At 44.4% G+C, this 26,293-nt stretch overlaps 1 protein-coding gene across 1 annotated transcript in view; it reads left to right on the forward strand.

Moving 5' to 3' along the window:
- Positions 1-26,293, forward strand: part of LOC120056305 (ephrin type-B receptor 1) — a 207,649-nt gene that overhangs the window by 96,334 nt on the left and 85,022 nt on the right. The window contains exon 4 of the mRNA XM_039004545.1: positions 18,236-18,391. Within this exon, the coding sequence (XP_038860473.1) occupies positions 18,236-18,391 (156 nt within the window). The remainder of the gene's footprint in view (positions 1-18,235; positions 18,392-26,293) is intronic.

Consider the following 26,293-nt stretch of genomic DNA (forward strand, 5'->3'; position numbering starts at 1 on the left):
CCAACACTAAACAAGCAAAACACATAAGAACTATGGTCAGGACGTGACAGTACCCCCCCCCCCCCTGAGGTGCGGACTCCGAACGCACCCCTAAAACTCAAGGGGAGGGTCTGGGTGGGCATCTGTCCGCGGTGGCGGCTCCGGCGGTGGACGAGGACACCACTCCACCACTGTCTTTGTCCCCCTCCTTAGCGTCCTTTGAGTGGCGACCCTCGCCCCCGACCTTGGCCTAGGAATCCTCCCCAAGGCCCCCACATGATTTAGGAGACTGCTCAGGACAGAGAGGTAGCTCAGGACAGAGAGGTAGCTCAGGACAGAGAGGTAGCTCAGGACAGAGAGGTAGCTCAGGACAGAGAGGTAGCTCAGGACAGAGAGGCAACTCAGGACAGAGGGGCAACTCCGGACTGAAGGGCAACTCCGGACTGAGGGGCAGCTCCGGACTGAGGGGCAGCTCCGGACTGAGGGGCAGCTCATGACTGAGGGGCAGCTCATGACTGAGGGGCAGCTCATGACTGAGGGGCAGCTCATGACTGGAGGGCAGCTCATGACTGGCGGGCAGCTCATGACTGGCGGGCAGCTCATGACTGGCGGGCAGCTCATGACTGGCGGGCAGCTCATGACTGGCGGGCAGCTCATGACTGGAGGGCAGCTCATGACTGGAGGGCAGCTCAGATGGCGCTGGGCAGACGAGCAGTGCAGGCGGCGTTGAGCAGACGAGCAGTGCAGGCGGCGTTGGACAGACGACCGACTCTGACCTGCTGAGGCGCACAGCAGGCCTGGTGCGTGGTGCCGGAACTGGTGGTACCGGACTGGAGACACGCACCTCAAGGCTAGTGCGGGGAGCAGGAACAGGGCACACTGGACTCTCGAAGCGCACTATAGGCCTGGTGCGTGGTGCCGGAACTGGTGGTACCGGACTGAGGGCACGCACCTCAGGGCGAGTGCGGGGAGAAGGAACAGTGCGTACAGGGCTCTGGAGATGCACAGGAGGCTTGGTGCGTGGTGCCGGAACTGGAGGTACTGGGCTGGAGACACGCACCACAGGGAGAGTGCGTGGAGGAGGAACAGGGCTCTGGAGACGCACAGGAAGCCTAGTGCGTGGTGTAGGCACTGATGGTACTGGGCTGGGGCCACGCACCATAAGGCGAGTGCGGGGTGCTGGAACTGGAGGTACTGGGCTGGGGCGGGAAGGTGGCGCCGGATATACCGGACCGTGCAGGCGTACTGGCTCCCTTGAGCACCGAGCCTGCCCAACCTTACCTGTTTGAATGCTCCCCGTAGCCCGTCCAGTGCGGGGAGGTGGAATAACCCGCACTGGGCTGTGTTGGCGAACCGGGGACACCATGCGTAAGGTTGGTGCCATGTACACCGGCCCGAGGAGACGTACTGGAGGCCAGATATGTAGAGCCGGCTTCATGGCACTTGGCTCAATGCTCAATCTCGCCTGGCCAGTGCGGGGAGGTGGAATAACCCGCACCGGGCTATGCACACGTACAGGAGACACCGTGCGCTCTTAACACGGTGTCTGCCCGTACTCCCGCTCTCCACGGTAAGCATGGGAAGTGGGCGCAGGTCTCCTACCTGACTTCGCCGGTAATTTTTGGGGTTTCTTCACGGGCTTCTTACCGCGTCGTCGTGCTAACCTCATTCGCCGGTATCCCTCTGCACATTGCTCCATGGAATCCCAGGCGGGCTCCGGCACTCTCCCTGGGTCAACCGACCACCTGTCTATTTCCTCCCAAGTGGTGTAACCCAGATCCGGCTCCTGCTGCCGAGCTAGCTCCTCGAAACGCCGCCTCTCTGCTTTTGCTGCCTCCAGCTCTGCTTTGGGGCGGCGATACTCCTCTGGCTCTGCCCAGGGTCCTTTTCCGTCCAGCTCGTCCTCCCATGTCCATTTTTCCTGGTCCCGCTGCTGCTGCTGCTGCCGCTGCTGCCCGTTGCTACGCTGCTTGGTCCGAGTTTGGTGGGTGGTTCTGTAACGTTCGTCTTGTGGTGAATGAACGGACCAAGGCGCAGCGGGTGATGAATACATACTAATTTATTATAAATGAAAGACGAAACACTAATGAACACTAGAACAAACTACAAAACAATAAACGAAGGCAACAGACCTGAAACAAACGAACTTACATATAGACGAAGAACGCACGAACAGGAACAGACTACCTAAAACGAACGAACAAACGAAACAGTCCCATGTGGTAAACACAGACACAGGAACAATCACCCACAAACAAACAGTGAGAACAACCTACCTTAATATGGTTCTCAATCAGAGGAAACGTCAAACACCTGCCTCTAATTGAGAACCATACCAGGCAAACCATTAACCCAACATAGAAAACACATAACATAGACTACCCACCCCAACTCACGCCCTGACCAACTAAACACATACAAAACAACAGAAAACAGGTCAGGAACGTGACACCCTGCCCCTGTTCTGACAGGTGCATGATAATGGCCCATTCTAAATCAAAACTAATTTTACACATATATTTCAATTTACTTCAGAAAAAGCTTCCCCTAGCCTCATGGATTCGCCGCCTATGCTTGCATATTAAACACTGAACTGCACGTAACCTCCATCCGTTATTCGAGTGCAGGCTACGTATGACATGTTTAAAAAAAAAAATTGTGGGCCATTCTAATCAAAGTAATTATACAAATCTATTAGTAAGCTATATGTAAAGATCAGATGAAATACAGAATAGTCTGATGGGTGAGAATATTTTCAAGTGCTTATCACATTGTTATTGAGAGACTGATGAAGTGTGTGCAGCCTGCGCAAAAAAACAAAACCGAACAGAGCTTAGAGTCACATCCTGTATGTATAAAATATATATAAAAATCTAAACATATAGTCTAAGGTTTGTATCACAACTAAAGTTGCATAAATACAGTAACTCTAAATTAAACATATACTGTAGGAGGACCTATGACCTGTGCACAGTCCCTCGGAAAATCGTTTGGAGAAAATATCCTTTGTATTTAATTCAGCTTTGTTGAATTGTATTCTTCCCACTATAAAATAATTCCACAGAATTCTAAGCAAATCATGCCTGTTAACTGAACTAGTGTAGCCCACAGCCATATAGCATAGCCAGATCAGGACCTAACATAAGGACAACTCAGAGTATGCTATTCTGTTCTTCTGAAATAGACTACATTTTCTTCACATCATGTTTATTTAGACCTGTCTAAAATAAATTATGGATTTATTGTGATGGTGTAGGCTATATTAAATAGATTTATTGAGATGTCCACATCAGTGGCTTGTAGGTTATGCGTGGAAGCCAGGAGATGCTAAACGTGTTTATGTTAATTAACGGTCAATTACCGTGAGACCGGCAGTTATTTGCTTGACAATCACCGGCTGACAAAATGTCATGACCGCCACAGACCTAGGAGTTCAATTTAAACAGGACGGATGCAGATTCATCTGCGACAGCATTTATTATTCTGCATGTTAGATTCCCCCATTGCCGTGTGACAGGCTTGGAATTGGAAATAGTAACATAGCTGTCACTTAGCATTCAATGAGCAACGACTGGGACACTGCTGCTGCAGAGGATGCAAAGAGGAGAGATCATCTCTGAGCTTGTTGGTTTTTCGCTTTTTTATCTCTCTCTCCCTCCCTCTCCCTTTCTCTTTCTTTATATCTCTCTCTCTCCTCACCCCCTCCATCTTCCACCCTCTCTATTTATCCCATCTTCTTTCTCTCTCTCTCTCTCTGTCTCTGTCTCTCTTTCTGTCTCACTATCTGTCTCTCTGTCTCTCTTTCTGTCTCACTAGCTGTCTCTCTGTCTCTATGTCTCTCTCTCTTTATGTCCCTCTCTCTCTCTCTCTCTCTCCTTGTCTCTCTCGCTGTCTCTCTCTCTGTCTGTCTCTCTCTGGGAGATGGAGTGCTGTAGTGGGTAATGTGGGTGTAGCAGGGTGATGCCTCAGTGGGTACCTCAACCCTTCATACCCTGACCGAAAGTGACACGCAAGGTCTTCCTGTGTGTGTGTGTGTGTGTGTGTGTGTGTGTGTGTGTGTGTGTGTGTGTGTGTGTGTGTGTGTGTGTGTGTGTGTGTGTGTGTGTGTGTGTGTGTGTGTGTGTGTGTGTGTGTGTGTGTGTGTGTGTGTGTGTGTGTGTGTGTGTGTGTGTGTGTGTGTCAGTTGGATACATTTATCACCCTGCTGTGTGGGCTTGTCTAATCATTCCTCTCCACTCAATTGGTCTAAGGTAGGTTTGAGGGTTTTGACCCTATTGGTTGTGGTTAGGATTTGGCTAGGGAAAGCTAATCCTAGATCTGTGTCTCTACCAGGAGCGCTACTCAGACATATGATGAAGCTCCTTGAAGAAGGCCATGACATCTTAGCTGAGTCATGCTATGAAAGCTAGACGCTATCATAAATTATATCATCATTGACGTCATCAATCATTTCATGTTTCTGTTGTGAAGTCAGGTGAGGTCATGGGTGACTCTCTCTAAGGTACTGCTAAAGATAGAAGTGTGACAATACCTGAGTCCCTATGGAGACTCCCTGAGTAATATCTCAAGATGAGAGTGGCTGAGAGTGGCTGCTTTCTGATACTGGGGGTTGTGTCTACTACGGCCTCAGAGACATGTAAAGAAAATTATGATTAACAGACCTCTGCTTCTTTTTTCTTTTCCTCACTCACTCCCTCCTCACATCTGGCTGACAGCCTCTCTGTCGAGTGTGAACATATCCCAGAGCCCAGAAAGCCCTCTGACATGTGATGGTGGATTATGGGTAGGAGACGTGTCACCTCCTCCCGAGTGGCCCAAGACGCTCGACTTTGAGAAGAGAGTATAATGTCCATGTGCTATTTTGCTGCTCCCTGACTTTATTTTATTAAGCTTAGTCATAGTTCAATGTTTAGTTCAACTAGTGAATTTTTGTCAGAAACACAGTCCATGTTTGAAGGAATTTTACTTAAAGCACCTAGGTATAATTCATTATGATGCATGCATTACAATGTCTTATATTGGAATGATTACCGAATATCACATTAAGGAAAAGCGATTTACAACTCGCTCTAGAACTATCTTTTTGTTTATCTCAGGTGCTACATTTCGGGTGTGCATTACTATTGATCTGTCTTGAGCTTCTTGTCTAACCAATAAGGACACCACCCTAACACTGGCCTGTATTCAGTAAACTAGTTCTGTTTACCGCGTTATTCAACATGAAAAGTCTTTGTGCTTTGTTTAATCAAAGCATTTCAAAAGCAAAATGTTTCCTTTGATCGTACAGGCGCCGAACAACTCTAATTACGTGAAGAGTAGGGTTTTCACGGCACTTACCCCCGCATTTCCTTTGTTGTTCTTTGCGTCTCTATCTTGCCGTTGGCGGAATGACATGTTTGCTTACAGTGCTCGAAGTGACAGGTACAGGCACTTCTTTTAGTAGGCTAACACATGAAGCAGTTCATTTTGAAGTGTCATTGTGCCTTATAAACATGTTATAAGCACTTTATATGCAGTCATGCAGCATTATAAAGCACGAGAGACCCTTATCTGTGATATATTGGCGATATATACTTTCACATTAAGTGGCACCCTTCTTTCCTTCGATTCCCTCAACAAGGTGATTTCGTCATTGATTTATTCATTATAAAGGAAAAAGGAAACCGCACACTGCTCTTGATAGCATCACCGATATTTAATAAGCTTACGTATCGGCCTCGCGGCCTTCGTCAGAGCTTTTTGTCATTGATTTATTCATTAAATTGATTCTCTGTATTAGAATGATCAGCAGTGAAAAGAAAGCGTGGTAAACGTCATAGACATCATTGTTCAAGAGAAGCTCAGTGAGGCGGTAGAGAAAAAAGGGCACGAGTAGGCAGCTTTGTCTAACTGCTAACGATTAATTGATCTACCCATGAAGTTAATGAGCTGATGCCTTTTTAAAAGAGACAAGTGCGGAGACAGATGAAGGAGAAGAAGAGTAAGGGCCTAATGGCCTCTGGAAGAAGAAGGGAAAAGCTATTTATCGTATACTTTACTCCCCTCACATGATGAAATCTAAAGGTATTATGGGTAATTGACAGGGTCTATTGCTGTTAGTTTTATTATATAATCTTACAGTCTTGTATCAAGTCTTTTTTGTTGTTGTCTTGCCTTTCTACAGTAGCAATTACGAAGACGTAAATTATAGATCGGCAGGCAAGGGTGCTCTCGAGCGGCTAGATGTTCTTTACCATTCAGCCATTTGCCACCAATGCTCCTTCTAGGACACATCACTGCACTCTATACTCCTCTGTAAACTGGTCATCTATGTATACCCGTCGCAAGATCCACTGGTTGATACAGACTTGTATCACATTTTATTTGAAATCTATAACATTTGCTTTAGTCTTCCTGCAGGCAGGGGGGAGGTGTTTGTAGTTTTTCAACTATTCTATTGGTTCCATTGCACCAAGCAAGCTCAAGCAAGCCTGGTTTTTGTATTTGAAATTATTTCAAATAGTATTTGAACCCAGGTTTGGTTAGATATATTCAACAAATCACTTTCACAGGCAAAGTTGGTGGAGAGTGTTAGGGCTGTACTGTGAAACTGAGGCAGAAGTTAAAAATGCTTTTGGAATGGGTATGTGGGGATGAAATCTGCTTTCTATTGATCTTGGCCATCTGTGAGTGCAGATGGATAGGAGGTTTAGAGTTTATCAGTATACTGTATGACTGCCTTTTCTCCCCTCTCCTCTCCTCCTCTCCCATCTCTTCTCCTCCTCTCCTCTCCTTTTCTCCTCTCCTCTCCCGTCTCCTCTCCACTCCTCTCCTCTCCCATCTCCTCCTCTCCCCCTCTCCTCTCCTCCTCTCTTCTTCTTTCCTCCACTCCCCTCTCCTTACCTCCCCTCTTCTCCTCTCCCATCTCCTCTCCACTCCTTTCTGCCTCTCTCCTCCCCTCTCTCCTCTCCCTTCTCCTCGCCTCTTCTCTACTTCTGGCAGTAGACACCAGAAATAAAAGGAGCATTCGTTCCTACTGTAGTTTGGGTCTGATTACTGTGTAGGGTGGGTTATCTGCTTCTCTATCCTCTTTGCCAGGGCTGGAGTGGCATCGGACACTGCTGGAATACCAATGAATACCGATGAATACCAATGCTGTTACGGTCCACTTTGCTCTGGCCCTCTCTCTTTAGGCTTTGCACCAAGCACCATCTTCCTGGAAATAAAATGGACCTGGTCGTGTGTGCCAATCGCGATACGACTGTGCCAAGTGCCATGGCTCTCTGGTTATAAGGGGGAGTGGGAGTTAAAAGCTGATATGGGTCCCTTGATGTTGTGCAAACACACAGACGTGTGGTCACGCACACTCACAAAAGCATGCACGAATGAACGAACAGAACACACACAAACACACACGCACGTGCACACGTTCACACTTGCACATACACACACAGACTCCCTTTTCGCCCTGCTGGTAGGGCATATTTCCCCGTAGTCGGCACGTCTGTCATTGGCCGGCCGTTCAAAGAGGAGCTTAACCGCCGGTACTGGACAGAGAAACACCGGCTGTGGCGTTGCCATGGTGACAGCCTGCCCATAGGGCGTGGGCTTTGTCATCCTGTGTGTCTGTGTGTCAGTGAACATGCTCCTACTCACATATAACTCCTCTCTTCTCTTATACCCTAATGTATCTGTAAATGAAAAGGAAAATCCTTATTGACTATCTGTTAGCTTTGTTGATTACCTGGGTTTGTTCTGCCGTGTTATAATACACACTAATGAGCAACAGAGTTCACACAGTAATGTTCTTTTGTGTCAATAAAGCTGGAAATGTTGTCCTGTAGCTGCTGGGGTGCCCTCTATTGAATACAGCCAGACATGACATGACACACAGAGAGAGGCAGTCTGGAGCAGTATAGAAGACTGTCACTCTCCAACTCTCTCATCGTCTCTCTCGACATCTCTCTTTCCCTGATTGGACCGTAGTGGGTTTGATGTAGGGAGCTGATAATGGCTAGGTGTATAGTTTGTGAAGAGGAACGTTATTGGGCTTCTGGTATGTTGAGTTCGAGCTTGTATTTGTTTGCTGAGTGTTATGTGGAGATTGTATCTTTTTAGTGCAGAAAGGTGGGATAGGGACTGTATCACGTATTGTGGAGATGTTGTGGAGACGTTGTGTGTTTAGTACAGAGTAGAGAATATACAGCACTGGCTGATGAAAGACATAATAGACATGATTAATGACCAGACCAGTGGGCTTTCAGGGTAGGGACTATTCAACTCCTCAGCGGAGAGCTTTGGTGAGCAGACTAGTAGCGCTTCAGACCAGAGTCTTTCAATCCTCCCTTTATTCATTCAGAAAACGCCCCATGTCTCAACCCTCCATTATTTTATTCCTCCCTAAATTCTTTCCATCCTGCTGACAGAGGGGTGCAGAGGTTCAGGAGACACACCCCTAACCAAGGGCTCTTTGTCCTCCCCCTGATCCAGCAGCTGTGGCCCGCAGGGTCCCGTCCTCACAACGATAGTGCACTGTCAAATGATGTCATCCCCGTGCACTTTGAACTCTCAATTCCCATCTAAATAGTTTCTCTGACTCTGAGGATTTCAAATCAAATCAAATACAATTTTATTTGTCACAAGTGCCGAATACAACAGGTGTAGACCTTACAGTGAAATGCTTACTTACAAGCCCCTAACCAACAATGCAGTTTTAAGAAGGAAAAAAAACAGAAATATAACAAATAATTAAGGAGCAACGATAAAATAACAGTAACGAGGTTATATACAGGGGGTACTGGTACAGAGTCAATGTGCGGGGGGGCACCACTTAGTCGAGGTAATTGAGGTAATATGTACATGTAGGTAGAGGTAGAGTAACTATGCATGGGTAATAAACAGAGTAACAGCAGCGTAAAAATGTAGGGTGGGGGCAAATAGTCTGGGTAGCAGCTGTTAAGAAGCCTTTTTGACCTAGCCTTGGTGCTCCGGTACCGCTTGCCGTGCGGTAGCAGGGAGAACAGTCTATGACTAGGGTGGCTGGAGTCCATGGCAATTTTTTGGGCATTTCTCTGACACCGCCTGGTACATAGGTCCTGGATGGCAGGAAGCTTGGCCCCAGTGATTTACTGGGCCATACGCACTACCCACCGTAGTGCTTTGCGGTCGGAGTCCGAGCAGTTGCCATACCAGGCGTGATGCAACCAGTCAGGATGCTGTCGATGGTGCAGCTGTAGAACATTTTGAGGATCTGAGGACCCATGCCAAGTCTTTTCAGTCTCTTGAGAGGGAATTCTGTTGTGCTGGTGATGAAAATATTCTCTCTCAAAGGCACTTTCTGCTTTGAACAATGGCATTGTCCTTTTTTACAGTTCTCTTTGTGTAATTCTTCAGCCAATGAACACCTGGTTTTGAAAAAGAAGAAGCTCATTACATGCCTTACTGACTTGCAAATGAACAAAGATGAAGAGGAAGAGAGTGAATACAAATGAACTCCGCTTTTGATTGACTTTACTTTTCTGTATTTTGCAGTTTCCGCCACATTTTGTCATCGTCTTTGGCAAACATATTCATCTAACTACCTCAACTTCAAAGCCTCATAGCTACAGAGAAGAGGGTCTTACGTGTGTGTGTGTGCGTGTGTGTGTGTGTGTGTGTGGGGGGGGGGGGGGGGGGCATGGTTCTACAGACTGAGCTCCATCCCGTGTGATAGATAGGTGCAGGGTTAAAGGTTAAGGGTGTGTTTCGGGTGATAAGAGTTATTCATAAGGGTAATTAAAGGTGACTTCTCTCCCTCTAACCTTCTCTGAATGTCAATATGTTTATGTCCACTGGCCTCCAGTGAGAAGTGATGGCTCTTGCCTATTGGGCCAGGAGTTGTTTTTAACTAGGACTGGTAAGGAACAACTCCAGGCCCTACCATTACCACATTACAGCACTTATTTTTATAATTCAATCTTGGTTTTGCATTGTCAATGTCAGTCACCCAATATAGTCCCCCAGATATATCTGCTTCAAATAGGTCAATATGATATGATATGATATGAACCCTGTGACACACCTTAGGGACACTCCAGAGGACTCACCCATTTTATTCAACACAGTTATAAAACCCATTTTAACACACATCAGATTGACCATATTATCCATATAATCCTTTGCCAAAGGTGTTCATGGGATACCATTTTCTTTTATCGCACACACACCTGGTAATGCAGTCATGAGAACCTGATATAATTCCTTCCACACTCGCCCTATAAAGCCCAGGTTTCTAATTACATTTGGAATCTTATGGGCCATATACATTTTAATGCAATGGGCTATACATTCGAAGCACAGACACGTTGCCAATGTGGATCTATCTATGATGTATGGCCTGGAGTTTGCAGTTTATTATATAGAATATGTTATGTATTCTCTAAACCCACAGCACTTACTCTGTGCTCTCCTAGCCTCTGTATTTGTGTAGTCCGTGGTAATATCTTGGTCATAGATTTTTTCTTTACAGTCTTCTCCTACCACAGACCTTTGACTCAATGGAAGTGTCTACTATTACTATGCATTGGCTTGATTTACGGTTGGATCCTGTCACGCTGTCTTCTAATGCCAGGTTATTGTTGGGCTACTCTTTCATTAAATCGCTTAGATGGGGACAGGTTCTCAGTCAAGCCATGTGTTATGATAAAAACATTTTTTTTTAAACTATTGTGCTCTGGTTCATTTCAGTTGTGGTTCTGTGGTGTGGACACAGAGAGATTATGGTGGAACTGGGTGTGGGGTGTTTCTGCTGGTGAGTGAGGCAGTATAAGACAAGATGAGCTCTCGTCTGCTTTGGTCACCACGCCGACTGTGACATTAGGCCAGGGCTGTCCGATAGTCATCAGTGGTCAGCGAACCACAGCGGACTATGTCAACCCTGTGCTTTAACACCAAACTGTCTGGCAGAGAGAGATAGAGGGGGAGAGCGAGAGAGCAAGAGAGAGAGAGGTGAAGGCTGTAAAGCGAGAGTTGGAGAGGGGAAAGAGAGGGACAGCGGCAGACCAAGATGATGTCTGTGATAAGTACATGTGGCTCAAGGGGAGATGAAAGAGAGAAGACAAAGTAAGAAAGAGAGAAGTGAGGGGAGAAGCATGCAGAAAACGGAAAGCGAGAGAATGAGTCAGGGTAGGAAGAGAAATGGGAGACAAAGTAAGACAGATGTGTTGTGAAAGACAGGGGCCCCAACAGAGACCACATGAAACAGGATAATATTGTGTTTTCAGTTCAGTGCTAGGTTACCCCCTCACTGAGGGGAGACTAATTACTGTTTGATCTAATACTTTATCTCTATGTGTTCCTGAAAACCCGCACACTCTGAGAGTGATGCGTCTCTCCTCTACTCCTTTATCCTGGCACTGTACTGTTGGTTCTCCTTTTGAGGGGAGAGAACACCTGGCATCCTCCAAACCAAATATTCATAAATCAGTGAAGAGTGTGGGCCGCGAACCAATCGCAATGAGTTCGACCCAACCAACCTCCTCTGTGGGGTTTAGAACGAGGCCTCTGAGGTTTTTGCAACATTTCACATTTTCTGTCTCTCTCTCTCTCTCTCTTGCTTTGTCTCTCTCTCTCTCTCTCTCTCTCTTGCTTTGTCTCTCTCTCTCTCTCTCTCTCTCTCTCTCTCTCTCTCTCTCTCTCTTGCTTTGTCTCTCTCTCTCTCTCTCTCTCTCTCTTGCTTTGTCTCTCTCTCTCTCTCAAATTCAAATTCAAATTCAAGCTGCTTTATTGGCATGAAAAACATTGTGTCAATATTGCCAAAGCAACAATGTATACAATATACATTGTAATAAAATTATAAACAATGACAAATAATAATATAGAATGGCAGTAAATAATAATACAAAATTAAATATAAAAATAGTAACAATAAAATGGTAACAGTCAATAATCGAATGTAATGTAATAAAAAAATGAAACTATAACTAACTTATAACTAAATAACGGTCATCTTCACCATTACATTGGTACTACAACTACTATCATCATTACCACTACTACCACCACCACCATCATTAAACTGCTATCATTACCATTACCACCCATACCACTACTATTTGGAATGATAAACAACAATAATAATAGTAATAACAATAACAGTAATAACAATAACAGTCATAATAAGTAAGTTACTGCTTACTATGCAGATGTTATTATTCAGTGTCTCTCAGGCTATGGCAGGCAAATACATATTTGGCTGCAAGAGGAGCCATTGCTCCTTCGCCCATGAGTATTTTTAGTTTTTCCTCTGGGTTTAATAAGTAAAAATTTGGAATAAATGTAGACATTTCTGTGAATAATGAATCTCTTGGTGAGGAATATTTATCACAGTAAAGGAGAAAGTGCATCTCTGTTTCTACATCCCCTGTCGTGCAGTGACCACATACACGCTCCTCTTTGGGTAGCCATGTCTTTTTATGTCTGCCGGTTTCTATTGCCAATCGGTGGTCACTCAGCCTGTACTTGGTAAGAATCTGTCTCTGCTTCGTATCTCTGACAGAGTAGAGATATTCAGCCAATTCATATTCTCTGTTTAGGGTCAGATAGCAATTTAGTCGGCTTTGGGATTTTGTTTCGTTTTTCCAATGTTGTATATATGAGTCCTTTGATTGGTTCATGATTTTGTCATGAGTCTCTCTCTCTCTCTCTCTCTTGCTTTGTCTCTCTCTCTCTCTCTCTCTCTCTCTCTCTCTCTCTCTCTCTCTCTCTCTCTCTCTCTCTCTCTCTCTCTCTCTCTTGCTTTGTCTTTGTCTCTCTCTCTCTCTTGCTTTGTCTCTCTCTCTCTCTTGCTTTGTCTCTCTCTCTCTCTTGCTTTGTCTCTCTCTCTCTCTTGCTTTGTCTTTGTCTCTCTCTCTCTCTCTCTCTCTCTGTCTCTCTCTCTCTCTCTCTCTCTGTCTCTCTCTCTCTCTCTCTCTCTCTCTCTCTCTTGCTTTGTCTCTCTCTCTCTCTCTCTTGCTTTGTCTCTCTCTCTCTCTCTTGCTTTGTCTCTCTCTCTCTCTCTCTTGCTTTGTCTCTCTCTCTCTCTCTCTTGCTTTGTCTCTCTCTCTCTCTCTCTCTCTCTTGCTTTGTCTCTCTCTCTCTCTCTCTCTCTCTTGCTTTGTCTCTCTCTCTCTCTCTCTCTCTCTTGCTTTGTCTCTCTCTCTTGCTTTGTCTCTCTCTCTCTCTCTCTCTTGCTTTGTCTCTCTCTCTCTCTCTCTCTTGCTTTGTCTCTCTCTCTCTCTCTCTCTTGCTTTCTCTCTCTCTCTCTCTCTCTCTCTCTCTCTCTCTCTCTCTCTCTCTCTCTCTCTCTCTCTCTCTCTCTCTCTCTCTCTTTCTCTGACAGCCCTGTGCAGCAGAGCAGCTAGTAGTTAATTAATGGCTTTAATGCGGTAGCTTCATGCACATAATATGCAAGGTCGATTAGAAAAAGGCTCAGCTCGGATGCAGAGCAGAGTGACACAGACAGAGGCTGTCTTTCTCTTTCATGTGTGTGTGTGTGTGTGTATATGTGTTTGTGTGTGAGTGTGTGTGTGTGTGTGTTTGTGTCTGTCTGCGTGTGAGTGTGTATGTGTGTTTGTGCGTGCGTGCTGACCCCATCGTCTTGGCAGGTAGACCAGGAGGAGAATGAAATTAACCCACGTCCTGTTGAACAGACGCTAGACAATTGGCGTAAAATGTGGAAGTAGAATTGATTTAACGGGGTCTGTGCTGTCTGTGTGTGTTTGTGTGTGGGTATGAGGATCTGTTTGTGTGTGTGTCTGTGTGTATGTATGCATTTGTGTGAGGATCTGAGTATGTGTGTATGTGTTTACGTGTTTGAGTCTGTACTGTATGTATATGCATGTTTGCCTGGGGGCACCACCGTAGCATTGTTGACCTGAAGAGCTAATTCTGCACACAGCCTCCCCTCCAGTCTTCCTCGCCTCTTTCTCTACTCTCCTCCTCTGCTCTCGTCTTTCTGTTTATCTGGCCCTAGGCTGCTGTCTGTCAATACAGGCCGAGGCCACTCACACATACATACCCTGTTAACACCTCATTAAACACACATGGGACTTTTGTGGGCCCTTTCGTGATGGTCGGCGAAATGAGTTTATTGAGTGCGTGGTGTCCATTCATGTGTCCACTCTATGACTCTCATGACCACTTTAATAGACATATTAAAAGATGACGAGCGACATATCATTATTCCTCCTTTCCCTCCTAGTAATGGCTGTGGATCTGTGTGGTAACTAAGTGTTTTGTTCTTTAAAGGGTTATTGGTTTATAAAGGGATGGCCCAGCTGGGATTTATAATTCCCCATATGGCCTGTCTAATTGTTACGAGTTTCCACACTCCTGTTTATAGTGCATTCACCAGATTGAACCTCTCAGTGTGGAAGCCAATGCAGCATAATGCGTTTTATTGAATGGTTACACTCTTCCCTACGCCTCCACATAGCCTACACAGCACTATTCTCTACTGAACCTTTATTTGACCAGGAAAATACCCTTGAGGTTAGAAACCTATTTCGCCAGGGGGAACCGAACTGCTAGTAGTGCTCATGTTAGGAGCATATGTCGGTAGTGGTTGTTTCTATCTTTTACCGCTCGCTACTTTCTTTATTGGGTGTTTCTAATGTTTTACTGGGCGTTTGTGGTCGATGTGGGCAGCCTGTGTGTGTTTTATGTTAGTTGGTGGTACGGGGCTTGGTGGCTGTTGTGATGTGTCACTGTGTGCTGTGTGACCAGACATCAGGTCAGTGTGTTAGCCTCCTCTGTGTTTGTAAGGAACACTGTTGGAGCTGGGCTATATCTCACGGTCTGGGGTATAACACCACTGACGATACTGTTGGAGTGTCTCTCTCGCTCTGTTTCTCGCTCTCTCTTTCTCTCTCCGTCTCTCTCTACTTCTTTCTCTCTCTTTTCTTTCTGTCTCTGTCTCCCTTGAGGACATTCTGGCTCTGGAAAGTAGGCCTTCCACTGTAGCAACTCTATGACTCGGTCTCTCTCTCTCTCTCTCTCTCCTTCCCTCCCTATCTCATAGCCCTAGTCTAACAGCCCATTAGAGTTGCCAGTTGAACAGGAGGGAGGACTCGTAAAAAAGTGAAACCTGCCTATTTAACGGCGCCATAAACCAGACGCTCGCCTCAAAACCCTTCTTCTCTGTTCTTATATTAATGAAGCGTGGAATATTTAATTAAATCTTAAAAGGCTGTTGATATAAAGGTCCAAAGGTTTCAGCTGCCCTCCGTGCTGTGCCTCCGCTCTGCATTCTTTCCTGATTGTTCATTCTGTTCATTCTGAGACGGTGTGGATCGATAGCTCCCCACTCATTACAGTAGGGAGTAACTCTCTATTTGTCCCTCTGCAGTGATTCGCATACTACTGTAGTGGTAGGGCTTGACGTTTGTCCTTTTCCTGCAATGTGGCATGACTGCGGGCCCTGGTTTTAGCTTATGGGGTCCAGACTTTTTTTACAAATTAAACACCCGTAGGTAAAAATTGGGCATTCTACCTGTCTGTTGTTCCCCCATTCCCATCAAATTTGACCTCAGTGTTATATTTGTATATTGAAGACCAATCCTCACTCCTACTTTATACGGTGAAGTCATGTATCAAAAGGGTCGTATCAGAAGGATTGAATGTGCTGTCATTGGGCAAGTCGCAAAAGCGCACCCCACATTTCCCACCCACAGCCAAGCCATGACACGGTTTCACTCCAGAACATAACCACTGATGGAGAAAGTGAGTGGCTTGTCCTGTTACACTTATAGACCTAGTTATTCTCGGGTTGTAGCCCCTCTTAAACCCTATGAGGAAGCTAGCTAAAATATTAGGCATTCATCACAGTTATAATAGCCTGTAAAATCCCTCTCTTTGGAGGAGAGAGATCCCTCTTTTTTCCCATCATTTTGTTCCTGCAGGATTGCGAAATGGATGTGGTTATTGCCTGAGCTTAGGGACGCAGTCATATCAGGCACAATCATCTTTGTCCTTCCTCTTTCCCCGTTCCCCAGCCTTGCCTTTACATTAGAGAACATAGTGGAATGAATCTGCTACTGCTATTGCTGAAGGAGGGGGAGTTATCACTGTGGAAATCAATGGGGCTGGATGTAGTCACTTATAATAAAGTAAGACAGAGGGATGGGATGAGAGATTTGGTTGAAGGGACGGTTAGAGGGAAGGAGGGAGGGAGGGCAGTGTGAAAGAGAAAGAAAGGGAAAGACGGAGACGACATTGTGCTCTTCTATCGCGCGTACAATGATAAACAGAAAATTGCTATTTGGCTTTGGCATTATCTAATGTGTCTTTTGATGTATTTTGTCCCCTCTCCCACTATGTAAGCCAGTGCCTCAGTGTACTGTGTACATGTTTAGCCCTAGGCCTAAATACTTTGCATTATCTTAAACTTCTTATGGCTGCAAGGGGCAGTATTGAGTAGCCAGTTAAATTGTGCCCATTTCAAACGGCCTCGTACTCAATTCTTGCTCGTACAATATGCATATTATTATTACTATTGGATAGAAAACACTCTCTAGTTTCTAAAACCGTTTGAATTATTTCTCTGAGTGAAACAGAAGTCATTCTGCAGCACACTTCCTGACCAGGAAGTGGAATGTCAGAAATCGATGCTCTGTTCAACTTCCTGCCTATACATGGGCATGATACGTAAGAGTCTACGTACACTTCATACACCTTCCCCTGGTTGTCAAGAGGCGGTGAGAGAAAAAATTTCGTGTTTATCTTGGTCTGAGGTGGAATAAAAGCTCTTTGTTTGACGTGACCGTCCATTTCCTGTTTCTGGAGCGCGCGAAAGAGGACATGGATTTGCCTTCTGTTTAGCTGTCGTTATGAACGACTAACATCTCCGGGATAGATTTTATTTGATACATGTGACCATATCATCGTAAAGTATGTTTTTTCAATATAGTTTCATCAGATTATTGAAAAATTTTCGGGAGTTTTGCCGTGTTCCGTTCTCTGACTTTGTTGACGTTGGAGAGCTTTGTGCCACTTGGCAAGTGCGCTTCCTAAATCGAGAGGGAAAATGAAGGTTCTAAATCCAAACACCGACTGTTCTGGACAAAGGACACCTTGTCCAACATTCTGATGAAAGATCAGCAAAAGTAAGAAACATTTTATGATGCTATTTCATATATCTGTCGAACTGTGTACTAGTCGTGGGCGGCCAACGTTTTGGCTACTCTAAGCTATACCGAAGCTGCATAACGTAATGAAGTTATTTTTAGAATGCTAACACTGTGATTTCATTAATAACTAATGGATCTATCATTTCCTATACAACATGTATTTTTTAGTTATGTTTATGAATAGCTATTTGGTCAGAATATGTGTGTCAGAAAAAGTGTCAGTAAAATATCCGAACGTTGTGGGAAATAGTAGCTACGTTAGCAGACTGTATAACCACTGATTTCAGCTCTAAATATGCACATTTTCGAACAAAACATAAGTGTATGTATAACCTGATGTTATAGGACTGTCATCTGAGGAAGAAAATCAAGGTTAGTCAAAAATTATATATCTTTTGCCTGTTTGTTACGATCGCTTACTTTTGCTACTGGGAAATTGCTTGTGTTTTTGGCTATTGTGGCTACGCTAATATAACGCTATATTGTGTTTTCGCTGTAAAACACTTGATAAATCGGAAATATTGTCTGGAATCACAAGATGCCTGTCTTTCAATTGCTGTACACTATGTATTTTTCAGAAATGTTTTATGATGAGTATTTAGTTATTTGGCGTTGGTGTCTGTAATTTTTCTGTCTGCTTTCGGTGCAATTTCTGACTGTAGCTGCAATGTAAACTATGATTTATACCTGAAATATGCACATTTTTCTAACAAAACATATGCTATACAATAAATATGTTATCAGACTGTTATCTGATGAAGTTGTTTCTTGGTTAGTGGCTATTTATATCTTTATTTGGTCGAATTTGTGATAGCTACTGATGGAGTAAAAAACTGATGGAGTAAGAAAAGTGGTGTCTTTTGCTAACGTGGTTAGCTAATAGATTTACATATTGTGTCTTCCCTGTAAAACATTTTAAAAATCGGACATGTTGGCTTGATTCACAAGATGTGTACCTTTCATATGCTGTATTGGACTTGTTAATGTGTGAAAGTTAAATATTTAAAAAAAATATCTTTTGAATTTCGCGCCCTGCACTTTGAGCTGGCTGTTGTCATAAGTGTACCGACGTCGGGCTTGCACGCCAAACAGGTTAATAACTAATGTTGTTTTGTCCTTCTCTCCCCCTGTAGCCTGCCCCCCAGGGACATTCAAGTCAACCCAGGGTCCAGGCCTGTGTCTGCAGTGCCCCTCCAACAGCCGCTCTGCAGCCGAGGCCGCCACTATCTGCATCTGCCGCAATGGTTACTACCGCGGTGACATGGACCAGCCTGACATGCCCTGCACCAGTGAGTATCTTTATGGTACTGCTTCTACTCTAACTCTGTACAGCTAGACATGCCCTGCACCAGTGAGTATCCTTATGGTACTGCTTCTACTCTAACTCTGTACAGCTAGACATGCCCTGCACCAGTGAGTATCCTTATGGTACTGCTTCTACTCTAACTCTGTACAGCTAGACATGCCCTGCACCAGTGAGTATCTTTATGGTACTGCTTCTACTCTAACTCTGTACAGCTAGACATGCCCGGCACCAGTGAGTATCTTTATGGTACTGCTTCTACTCTAACTCTGTACAGCTAGACATGCCCTGCACCAGTGAGCATCTTTATGGTACTGCTTCTACTCTAACGCTGTACAGCTAGACATGCCCTGCACCAGTGAGCATCTTTATGGTACTGTTCCTACTCTAACCCTGTACAGCTAGACATGCCCTGCACCAGTGAGTATCTTTAGGGTACTGCTTCTACTCTAACTCTGTACCGCTAGACAGGCTCTGCACCAGTGAGCATCTTTATGGTACTGTTCCTACTCTAACTCTGTACAGCTAGACATGCCCTGCACCAGTGAGTATCTTTATGATACTGCTTCTACTCTAACTCTGTACAGCTAGACATGCCCTGCACCAGTGAGCATATTTATGGTACTGCTTCTACTCTAACTCTGTACAGCTAGACAGGCTCTGCACCAGTGAGCATCTTTATGGTACTGCTTCTAATCTAACTCTGTACAGCTAGACATGCCCTGCACCAGTGAGAATCTTTATGGTACTGCTTCTACTCTAACTCTGTACAGCTAGACAGGCTCTGCACCAGTGAGCATCTTTATGGTACTGTTCCTACTCTAACTCAGTACCGCTAGACATGCCCTGCACCAGTGAGCATCTTTATGGTACTGCTTCTACTCTAACTATGTACCGCTAGACAGGCTCTGCAGCAGTGAGCATCTTTTTGGTACTGCTTCTACTCTAACTCTGTACAGCTAGACATGCCCTGCACCAGTAAGCATCTTTATGGTACTGTTCCTACTCTAACTCTGTACAGCTAGACATGCCCTGCACCAGTGAGTATCTTTATGATACTGCTTCTACTCTAACTCTGTACAGCTAGACATGCCCTGCACCAGTGAGCATCTTTATGGTACTGTTCCTACTCTAACTCTGTACAGCTAGACATGCCCTGCACCAGTGAGTATCTTTATGATACTGCTTCTACTCTAACTCTGTACAGCTAGACATGCCCTGCACCAGTGAGCATCTTTATGGTACTGTTCCTACTCTAACTCTGTTAGACACTGTTTACGACTTCAGTACTGTAGTGTGCAGTACATGAATCCATCTTCCCCTAGTGTAGACCACAGTCCTCGTTATACTGATAGACACAGCAGACACACCAACTAGCCTCCTCACATACAGTACACCGGATAGCCAATAAGCCTGTTCATGCCCTCATACTTACCTTAAGACATGAAAACAATACGCTAAGCTCATCACAAGTCCCCATTGACACGCAATTATTTCAGAGAAGAACACTGAAGCCCTGAACGCACGCACACACACGCACGCACGCACACGCACGCACACACACACACACACACACACTGGCCCTAATGGAGGATCTTATTCATGGTTCTCCATACTCCTCACTATAGAGCAGCACTAGAGCTACAGTATTAGTCTGGGAATGTTTTTTAAAATTATATCTTGATAATTCATGGAGCCTTAGCTAATTGGTTCAGAGACACGGTGTAGTGTCCAGTTCTGTTCCTCTGGTCTGGCTAATGCTACCAGACCTGTCTGTGTCTGTGGAAGCATACTGTAGTTACAGTTGAAGTCAGAAGTTTACATACACCTTAGCCAAATACATTTAAACTCAGTTTTTCACAATTCCTGACATTTAATCCTAGTAAAAATTCCCTGTCTGAGGTCTGTTAGGATCACAACTTTATTTTAACCTCTCTGGTACGCTAGCGTCCCACCTCGACAACAGCCAGTGAAATTGCAGGGCGCCAAATTCAAAACAACAGAAATCTCATAATTAAGATTCCTCAAACATACAAGTATTATACACAATTTTAAAGATAAACTTCTTGTAAATCCAACCACAGTGTCCGATTTCAAATAGGCTTTACGGTGAAAGCACACCAAACGATTATGTTAGGTAAGTGCCTAGTCACAGAAAACCATACAGCCATTTTCCAGCCAAGGAGAGGGCTCACAAAAGTCAGAAATAGCGATTAAATGAATCACTAACCTTTGATGATCTTCATCAGATGGCACTCACAGGACTTCATGTTACACAATAAAATATTAATTTTTTTTCGATAAAGTTCATCTTCATGTCCAAAAACCTAATTTGAAATTGGTGTGTTACATTCAGAAATGCATTGTCTCAAACAAACATCCGGTGAAAGTGCAGAGAGCCACATCAAATTACAGAAATACTCATCATAAACATTGAAAAAGATACAAGTGTTAAACATACGAATAAAGATCAACTTCTCCTTAATGCAACCACTGTGTCAGATTTCAAAAAGGCTTTACAGCGAATGCACAGTTTGCGATTATGTTAGGTCAGCGCCTAGCCACAGAAACCCATACAGCCATTTTCCAACTAAGGAGAGGTGTCACAAAAGTCAGAAATAGCATTAAAATGAATCACTTACCTTTGATAATGTTCATCTGGTGGCACTCCCAGGTCTCCATGTTAGACAATAAATGTTAGTTTTGTTCGATAATGTCCCTCCTTATGACCAAAAACCTACTTTTTGTTCGCACGTTTAGTCCAGTAATCCGAATGCACAAGGCGCGGGAACTAAGTCCAGACGAAAAGTTTTTAAAAAGTACAATAGAAGTTCGTAGAAACATGTCAAACGATGTTTAAAATCAATCCTCAGGTTGTTTTTGTCATGAATAATCAATAATATTTCAACCGGACAAAAGCTTCGTCAATAGAAAAGGAGAAACAAGAAAGGGGCGCTCCCGATCACGCGCTTGGTTCATGTCTGGAAATGTCCACTGTCCTCTCATTTAAAGTGCTGTATCTCCCTCATTTTTCAGAGTAAAATCCTGAAACAATGCCTAAAGACGGGTCACGGGTTTTTGACGGGTTTTTGTGTAGAGGAAGCCATAGAGCTCGTGAACTGGGTCCTAAATCTTTGTATGGTGGATAGTCTTTCAATGGAAAAACAGCCTTTCAAAATAATAGTACTTCCTGGTTGGAAGGTTCCTCAGGTTTTCGCCTGCCATATCAGTTCTGTTATACTCACAGACATTATTTTTACAGTTTTGGAAACTTTAGAGTGTTTTCTATCCAAATCTACTAATTATATGCATATCCTAGCTTCTGGGCCTGAGTAGCAGGCAATTTAATTTGGGCATGCTTTTCATCCAATATTCCGAATGCTGCCCCCTACCCTAGTGAAGTTAAGATTGGGAAATGTAAGAATAATAGTAGAGAGAATTATTTATTTCAGCTTTTATTTCTTTCATCACATTCGCAGTGGGTCAGAAGTTAACATAGACACAATTAGTATTTGGTAACATTGCCTTTAAATTGTTTAACTTGAGTCAAAAGTTTCAGGTAGCCTTCCACAAGCTTCCCACAATAAGTTGGGTGAATTTTGGCCCATTCCTCTTGACAGAGCTGGTGTAACTGAGTCAGGTTTGTAGGCCTCTTTGCTCGCACACGCTTTTTCAGTTCTCCCCACAAATTTTCTATAGGATTGAGGTCAGGGCTTTGTGATGGCCATTCATTTACATTGACTTTGTTGTCTTTAAGCCCTTTTGCCACAACTGTGGAATTATGCTTGGGGTCATTGTCCATTTGGAAGACCCATTTAGCTTCCTGACTGAAGTCTTGAGATGTTGCTTCAATATATCCACATAATTTTCCATCCTCTTGATGCCATCTATTTTGTGAAGTGCACCAGTTCCTCCTGCAGCAAAGCAACGCCACAACATGATGCTGCCACCCCCGTGCTTCACGGTTGGGATGGTATTCTTCGGCTTGCAAGCCTCCCCCTTTTTCCTCCAAACATAACGATGGTCATTATGGCCAAACAGTTCTATTTTTGTTTCATCAGACCAGAGGACATTTCTCCAAAAAGTACTTTTATGGCGGTTTTGGAGCAGTGGTTTCTTCCTTGCTGAGCGGCCTTTCAGGTTATGTAAATATAGGACTCATTTTACTGTGGATATAGATACTTTTGTACCTGTTTCCTCCAGCATCGTCACAAGGTCCTTTGCTGTTGTTCTGGGATTGATTTGCACTTTTCGCACCAAAGTACGTTCATCTCTAGGAGACAGAATGCTTCTCCTTCTTCAGCGGTATGACGGCTGCGTGGTCCCATGGCGTTTATTCTTGCGCACTATTGTTTGTACAGATGAACATGGTACCTTCAGGTGTTTGGAAATTTCTCCCAAGGAGGAACCAGATTTGTGGAGGTCTAGGCTGATTTCTTTTGATTTTCCCATGATGTCAAGCAAAGAGGCACTGAGTTTGAAGGTAGGCCTTGAAATACATCCACAGATACACCTCCAATTGACTCAAATTATGTCAATTAGCCTATCAGAAGCTTCTAAAGCCATGATATCATTTTCTTGAATTTTTCAAGCTGTTTAAAGGCACAGTCAACTTCGTGTATGTAAACTTCTGACCCACTGGAATTGTGATACAGTGAATTATAAGTGAAATAATCTGTCTGTAAACAATTGTTGGAAAAATTACTTGTGTCATGCACGAAGTAGATGTCCTAACCGACTTCCCAAACTATAGTTTGTTAACAAGAAATTTGTGGAGTGGTTGAAAAACTAGTTTTAATGACTCCAACCTAAGTGTATGTAAACTTCCGACTTCAACTGTATATGTATGTCAAGCCATCTGCTCTGCAGGGTTTCTCTTCGCCTTGAGACCTTGAACGCTCCCCTAGTGCAACATCAACATGCCGCTCCTCTTTCAAGTCTTGAATGCCCGTTCCAAGTGAGTCAGCCCTCTCCATGTCGATGCTTTGAATTCCCCCTCAAGAATAGAACCCACTTGCACCTTGAGACTTTGAACGCTCCCCAAGTGTGGCATCCTTGTCTGCCTTGAGGCTCTGAACATTCCTCAAGTTCACCTTAGCTCTCCAGGTTTTTCAGTGCTCCCTCAAGAATAGCACCACTCTCCAACTTGACTCTATGCACGTTCCCTGTAGAACACTATAGCTTCCGGCTTTGAATCTCTGAACACTCCCAAAGAGTAGCCATTTCCACCTTAAGGCTGTTGAATGCACCCTTTCCACTATGATATCTGCTCACTCTCCTGGTGAGTCTCTTGTCTGCACGCTGCCTCGGCCCAGCATGTTGCTCTTCCCATACTACGCCAAGGCCAGTGGAGGCTGCTGAGGGGACGACGGCTCATAACAAGGGCTGGAATGGAGTCAATGGAGTGGTATGAAGCACATCAAACACATGGTTTCCATGGTTGATTCTACTCTAATGACTCCATTCCAGCCATTATTATGTACCGTCCTCCCCTCAGAAGCCTCCACTGGCCTAGTAGCATTCTCTATAAAATGCTTTCCAACACTCCCTGCAAGCTGCTCTGCAATGTTTTCCTAATCCTGGCAGCAGTAGTAATTGTAGTAGTAGTAGTAGTAGCAGTAGTAGTAATAGTAGTAGTAGTAGCAGCAGGAATAGTAACAGTAGTAGTAGCAGTAGCAGTAGCAGTAGCAGTAGCAGTAGTAGGAGTAGTAGTAGTAGTAGTAGCAGTAGCAGTAGAAGTAGCAGTAACAATAGTAGTAGTAGTAGCAGCAGTAGTAGCAGTAACATTAGTAGTAGTATCAGTAACAGTAGTAGGCGTAGTAGTAGTAGCAGTAACAGTAGTAGTAGTAGTAGCAGTAGTAGTAGTAGTAGTAGTAGCAGTAGTAGTAGTAGTAGTAGTGGCAGTAGTAGCAGTAGTAGTAGCAGTAGTAGCAGTAGTAGTAGCAGCAGTAGTAGTAGTATTAGTAGTAGTAGTAGCAGCAGTAGTAGTAGTAGTAGCAGAAGTAGTAGCAGTAGCAGTAGTAGTAGTAGTAGTAGTAGCAGTAGTAGCAGTAGTAGTAGCAGTAGTATCAGTAGTAGTAATGGTAGTAGTAGTAGTAGTAGTAGTAGTAGTTGTAGTAGTAGTAGTAGTTGTAGCAGTAGTAGTAGCAGAAGTAGTAGTAGTAGCAGTAGTAGCAGTAGTAGCAGTAGTAGCAGTAGTAGCAGAAGTAGTAGCAGAAGTAGTAGTAGTAGCAGTAATAGTAGCAGTAGTAGTAGCAGAAGTAGTAGTAGTATTACACTTCAGCTCCACTATAAGCATTGTGTTGCTTTTCCATCAGTTTCGTGTCAACGTGACATTCTACCTGCTACACAGAGCGAGTTGTTTTGAGAGCGGAGAGGAGCAGAGGGAAAGAGCATCTTTATTGTATTTTGCCTGCTGTACTGTACCATATTCATCAATAATGCGTAAGTACAATAGCTTTGGTCCAGTTATTCGCAAGTACTCATTGTTGCTAGTGGTTGTACTTAAAGATGCACTATGCAGAAATCATTCCGCCTTTTCCTGGTTGTAAAAATTCTAATAGTTCGCCTTATTTCAGTTTATGTGACAAAACAAGCAGGTATAGCTTAGAGAATCATTGTACCCTCTAAACTGCTGTGATATATATTTTCCATAACCAGAAATATAGCATTTTCAGCTGTTTGAAGCTGGTGTACAAAACATAAAGTTAAAGACACAAAAACTAAACTTAAGAACAGGAATCATAAAAATATCAACATAGAACAGATCTACCGCATCTTAGACTTGCTTTCAATGAGAATGACAGATCTATAACTCACATTTCTATGTGAATTTGGTCGGGTTGCCCCAAAAGTTACATATTGCAGCTTTAATGATTCTCTAATTACACATGTTGCTTTTGTTTAAATTGTGAACCTAGCTAGTCAATGTAGCTAGCTAGCTAGTATTAGTCGCTTCTTGACTTCATACATCTTACTAAAATAACCAGTGGTGTATAGTAGAGGCCATATGCAACCAAAATGTACTTTATTTCTCATTATTTCAATTCCCAAGATAGAAAAAAAGTTGCGCATCAGCCATCAAGAATTAAACCTGGGCAATTATTGAGCTTGGACGCTGCCATTGGACGTGATGCAACGCAAGCACAACACGGGCAGTGAAGCAGCTTTCATTGATTTCAAAGGAAACATTTCCTCAACGGCCGATGGCAATGCCAGACGCCCGATGGCTATAGTGTAGAGGGCAGCAGTAGTAGTAGTAGTAGTAGCAGCAGCAGTACTAGTAGTAGCAGCAGCAGTACTAGTATTAGTAGTAGCAGCAGCAGTACTACTATTAGTAGTAGCAGTAGTAGTAGCAGCAGCAGTAGTAGTAGTAATAGTAGTAGTAGCAGTAGCAGTAGCAGTAGCAGTAGCAGTAGTAGTAGTAGTAGTAGTAGTAGCAGCAGCAGCAGCAGCAGCAGCAGCAGCAGCAGCAGCAGCAGCAGACCCTGTACTGTACTATGCTCCAGATCTCTCTCTCTGATTAGCAGGGTGATGGATTGACCAAAACGATCCCCCTCTCACCACCCCCTAACCCCCCGTGGGACCCACCGAGCCGAGGCTCCACTTCAAACAACGTCCATCTAGGGGGACCACCAAACCCTCTGTCTCCCAGCACGGGGCCCACTCCTCTCGGCTCTGCTACCTGCCATCGTAGGCCATTGGGACGGGCTCGCCCAGCATGGCACTCCCCTCTCCCTCACCAACCCTCAGGCTTCCCCCAGACTTTCCCCAGTTCCCTCACCGCTGGCTGGTCCAGGGCAGCCTGCCTGCCTGCTGGGCCCACAGGCCTCTCTCTGTGTGGGGGAGAGAGGGAGACTGACAGGCCTGGCCATTAATTGGTGGGAGT

Source organism: Salvelinus namaycush, chromosome 11 (assembly GCF_016432855.1).
Source record: "Salvelinus namaycush isolate Seneca chromosome 11, SaNama_1.0, whole genome shotgun sequence".
NCBI classification, from domain to species: Eukaryota; Metazoa; Chordata; class Actinopteri; order Salmoniformes; family Salmonidae; genus Salvelinus; species Salvelinus namaycush.